The sequence below is a fragment of the Arachis ipaensis genome, chromosome B10 (genome assembly GCF_000816755.2).
Source record: "Arachis ipaensis cultivar K30076 chromosome B10, Araip1.1, whole genome shotgun sequence".
Classification (NCBI taxonomy): domain Eukaryota; kingdom Viridiplantae; phylum Streptophyta; class Magnoliopsida; order Fabales; family Fabaceae; genus Arachis; species Arachis ipaensis.
The window spans coordinates 103,245,652-103,250,045 of NC_029794.2; the positions used below are offsets into that span (position 1 = coordinate 103,245,652).

General features: G+C 37.7%; 1 protein-coding gene across 1 annotated transcript; it reads right to left on the reverse strand.

Annotated features, from left to right (window-relative positions):
* On the reverse strand, positions 940-2,273 carry LOC107621024 (uricase-2 isozyme 2-like). The gene is made up of 3 exons (XM_016323076.1): positions 2,070-2,273; positions 1,298-1,390; positions 940-1,023 (listed from the first exon to the last, which is right to left on the reverse strand). Exons 1-3 carry the CDS (start codon positions 2,271-2,273, stop codon positions 940-942), a joined length of 381 nt encoding a protein of 126 aa, XP_016178562.1.

Consider the following 4,394-nt stretch of genomic DNA (forward strand, 5'->3'; position numbering starts at 1 on the left):
GTCAGGCACGCGGATCTTGGCTAAGCGAGTAACGAAGATTGGGTGATTGTCACGGGTCACCCCTTCATTCTGACTTAACTAAATTAAGTACGAGAGTATATCTTGGAGAAGAAGTAGGCGTGAATTGAATAAAAAAAGTAGTAATTGCATTAATTCATGAAGAACAGCAGAGCTCCACACCTTAATCTATGGGGTGTAGAAACTCCACCGTTGAAAATACATAAGTGGAAGAGGTCTAGGCATGGCCGTGAGGCCAGCCTCCAAACGTGAACAATGATCTAAAGATGGTAAAGTCTGATAAAAGATTCAAAAGTTCCAAAATAAATCTCTAAAAGTAGTTTTTATACTAAACTAGTAACCTAGGTTTACAGAAAATGAGTAACTAAGTGCAGATAGTGCATAAATCCACTTCTGGGGCCCACTTGGTGTGTGCTTGGGCTGAGTATTGAAGCTTTTTCGTGCATAGGCTGTTCCTGGAGTTAAACGCCAGCTTTGGTGCCAGTTTGGGCGTTTAACTCCAATTCTGGTGCCAGTTTGGGCGTTTTACGCCAAGATGTTTTAGGCTGACTTTGAACGCCATTTTGGGCCATCAAATTTCAGGCAAAGTATGGACTATTATATATTGCTGGAAAGCCCAAGATGTCTACTTTCCAATGCAATTGAGAGCACGCCAATTGGGCTTCTGTAGCTCCAGAAAAAATCCAATTCGAGTGCAGCAGGGTCAGAATCCAACAGCATCTGTAGTCCTTTTTCAGCCTCTGAATCAAATTTTTGCTCAGGTCCCTCAATTTCAGCCAGAAAATACTTGAAATCACAGAAAAACACACAAACTCATAGTAAAGTCCAGAAATGTGATTTTTGAATAAAAACTAATAAAAATATAATAAAAAGTAATTAACACATACTAAAAACTATGTAAAAATGCTAAAAGGGTATAAATTATCCGCTCATCAATGTTCCATTCTCACATGCCAAAGAAAATTTGGGATCTTGCAGCTGGGTATCAAGGTTGCGAGAATCGGACTGGTCAATAAACCGATGAGGTCACTGGTACAATGGTTCACTGGTTCGACCGGAGTTCAACCGGGATTCAACCGGTTTAATTAAATATTAAATAAAATTACTAAAAAACCTAGGAAGTGGTTAATGTGATATAAATAGTTTGGTCAAAGAAAAATTGTTAGTAAGAAAATTTTAAAAGAATGAGCATGGTGCAAGAGGATTATAAAGGATAAAAGAAAACAAATGTAGATTTATTTGAATAATGATATTATACTGTATTTTACCATTCACCAACCTGCCTATAGAATGATATAAAGTGCTTGGCAAGCTCAATAGCAAAGTTCTCAACAGAAAGTAGTTCAAAGAACTCCTTGGCTTTTGCATTTACCTAGCAATATTTTCATAAAAAAATATCAAAATTGAATAGATGTGATGATGGAGGATGAAAGACAAATAGCATATGCAAGCAAATTCCTTGTTCTTTAAGTTTGTAGACAATAATATATACCCAACCTATAGCATGAATTCAGGGCTGTAAACATTTTATGTGATCTGAGTTTAAATACTGGTATTATATTATAAGCATCTAAGACAGAAATACTTGCAGTTCTTGTATTTCCTAGAAGTGTAAGCAGAAAATATCGGTCTCTAATCAATATCTCTTTGTATTTTTGTCTATTTCTTTCTAGAGACAGGATCAAATCAAAACAAACCTAACATCATATCTATTTAGCCACTTCTTGAAAAAATACAATTGAAACCAACAGAAGGTACAAAGCAGCATATGAGATTCAGACATAATTATTTTGTTAAAATGAGTAGATCAGACGACAACAACAGTTTATAACATTTACAATGGATCTTTTAATAGACTAAAATATTGAACTAGTAAAGTTCAGAAAAGCAAATAATTGATTTTAAATCCCATCAGAAAGCAAACAGATTCGCACTCCAAATATCAACATACAAACAGATAGATATCAGACCTTAAAATGTTAAATTTGGATGGTGGTACAAATCACGCAGAAAATTACTAACATAGAAGAAGAGAGGAAGAAGAAGGTTACAGTGTTCTTCACGGTGTCAGTGGCAACGATATCGGAGTTATCATCACGGAGATAAGAGTTGACACAATCAGAGAGGAGGCTGATGCTGACTCGCCACTCCACAACGTAGTGTTTTCCTTCCTTCGTCTTCCACACGCGAGCCACCCTTACCCTCTTTTTCCCATGCCTTTGCTCGAAGTTGAATCCCTCTACTCTTTCTGCCATGGGAAACAAAATCATGAACAGATAACAAATAAATCAAAATTGTAAACAAATAAATCATATAATCAAGCACAGAAAATCAGAAGGCAGCGATGAGGACTAAGTGAATAACCGAATAAGAACAGAGTCTTACCGGCGGCGAGTAACGGTGATGACGAAGGAGGAGGTGAGCTCAGTGACGACCAACGAGGAGGCGAGCTCGGCGACAAAACAGGACGCGGTGGTGGTTGCGACTCTCAACGCCGTTGCTGCTGTCACTGCTGGAAGCAGTGGCGATGGCGGTGCTGAACTGCTGATCCCAGATCCCTCTTCTGGCTTGTGGAGTTGTGGGTGATTTCTGCTGAAAGGATTAGGGCTTCGTTCAGGCAATTAGGCGTTTAGCCTTTCTTTTCTTTTTTTTTTAAAGGAAAAACGACGCCGTTTAGCACTTTTTCTTTCTTAACCAAAAATCGCTAAAAAACCGGACGGTTCTCCCGGTTCACCGGTTAACCGCCAGTTCGACCGGTTTTTCACCGGTTTTTTGTTAGACGGTTTCTGACCTTACCCGGACCGGTTCCCGGTTAATCCGGTTGAACTGGCTGGTCCGGTTCGGTTTTCAGAATCATGCTAGGTATGCTATTCATATTATTAATAGAATACCAAGCACATTGCATAAAAATCAATCACCATATCCAATTCTAAAGGAAAAATCCCTGACATTTCTTACTTGAAAATTTTTTATTATTTAGTGTATACCTCTACCTTGGTTAGTCATAGAACCAAACTAGATGCCAGAGTTAGGAAGAGTTAGGAAGTGTGTGTTTTTTGACATTAAAGAAGGAGTTAAAGGTTATATAGTATATGATATGAACAGTAGAAATATATTTGTCTCTAGAGATGTCTTCTCTATGAAAATACATTTTCTTTTGCAAACATCACTCAACACACTACCTATAGCAATGAAAATAAAAATTCTGCATCTCACACACATGTACAACATTTCGGTGTTTTTGATGATCCTTTCATCGCAATTTCGAATAATGCCCCAATAGTTTTCACAAATCATGATTTGGATACAAATTTTATTTCACACATTACAAATAGGCACCCAATGCATCACACTACCTCAAACTTTTACACAACTAGAGAGATACTAGGGACATTCATACCATGCATAACACACAACCACAAACACTGAGAAGATCATCTAGAGAAAAGAAAAAGCCTTCTTATCTCACTGATTTTCACTGCATGACAACTTCATCTCAACAGCTAAACACCAATTGTTCTTCAACTGCATGTCATATTTCACAGTAGCCCCATCTACAATTTTTTGAACAAAATCTTGAACTCATACATTAAAAAACACATCATTTTTTTGAACAATCATCAATCCTTTTTTTCGAGTCAGAATTTATAAACACATAAGCACCTTGCATACCACTACACAAGTCTTCCTTTCAGTTACCCTCAAACTAGCCTATACACAAAGAACCTAAGAGCTATGCTGAGGCCATCTGTGATCGAAATTGGCAAGAAGTAATTAATGTGGAACTTGCTGCTTTGAAAGAGAATAACACCTGGACCTTAACGTCACTCCCTGTTGGTAAAAGAGCAGTAGGATACAAATGGGTATTCAAGTTGAAATTGAGACCTGATGGTTCCATAGAAAGGCACAAGGCGATGCTTGTTGCTCAAGGCTTTACCCAAATAGCTGGCATTGACTACCTTAAAACTTTTAGCCCAGTCATAAAGATAAATACACTACATATTGTACTGTCCACAGCTGTTGTCAGTAACTAGTTTGTGCACCAGATAGACATCAATACAGCCTTCTTACAAGGGGATTTAGCTGAGGAAGTCTATATACGGTCACTGACAAGGCCCAAATGCACGAGTTAGGAACTTGATTATCAAAATAGAATTGGCGTTGTAAGTATAGTCCTAACTCAACAAATTGGCCATCAATCAAGTTGTCAATCAAGTTGTTAATCCAAAACCAATTCAAAACCGAGAGTATTTGACTCCCGAGTCGTCTCCCAAGGAGTACTTTAGAACAATGAGTGTGCAATTCTGGTTGTAGTGATCAAGGGGTTGTCAATGAAGAAATAAACAAATAAGCAATAAAAGAACATGCAAAATTGT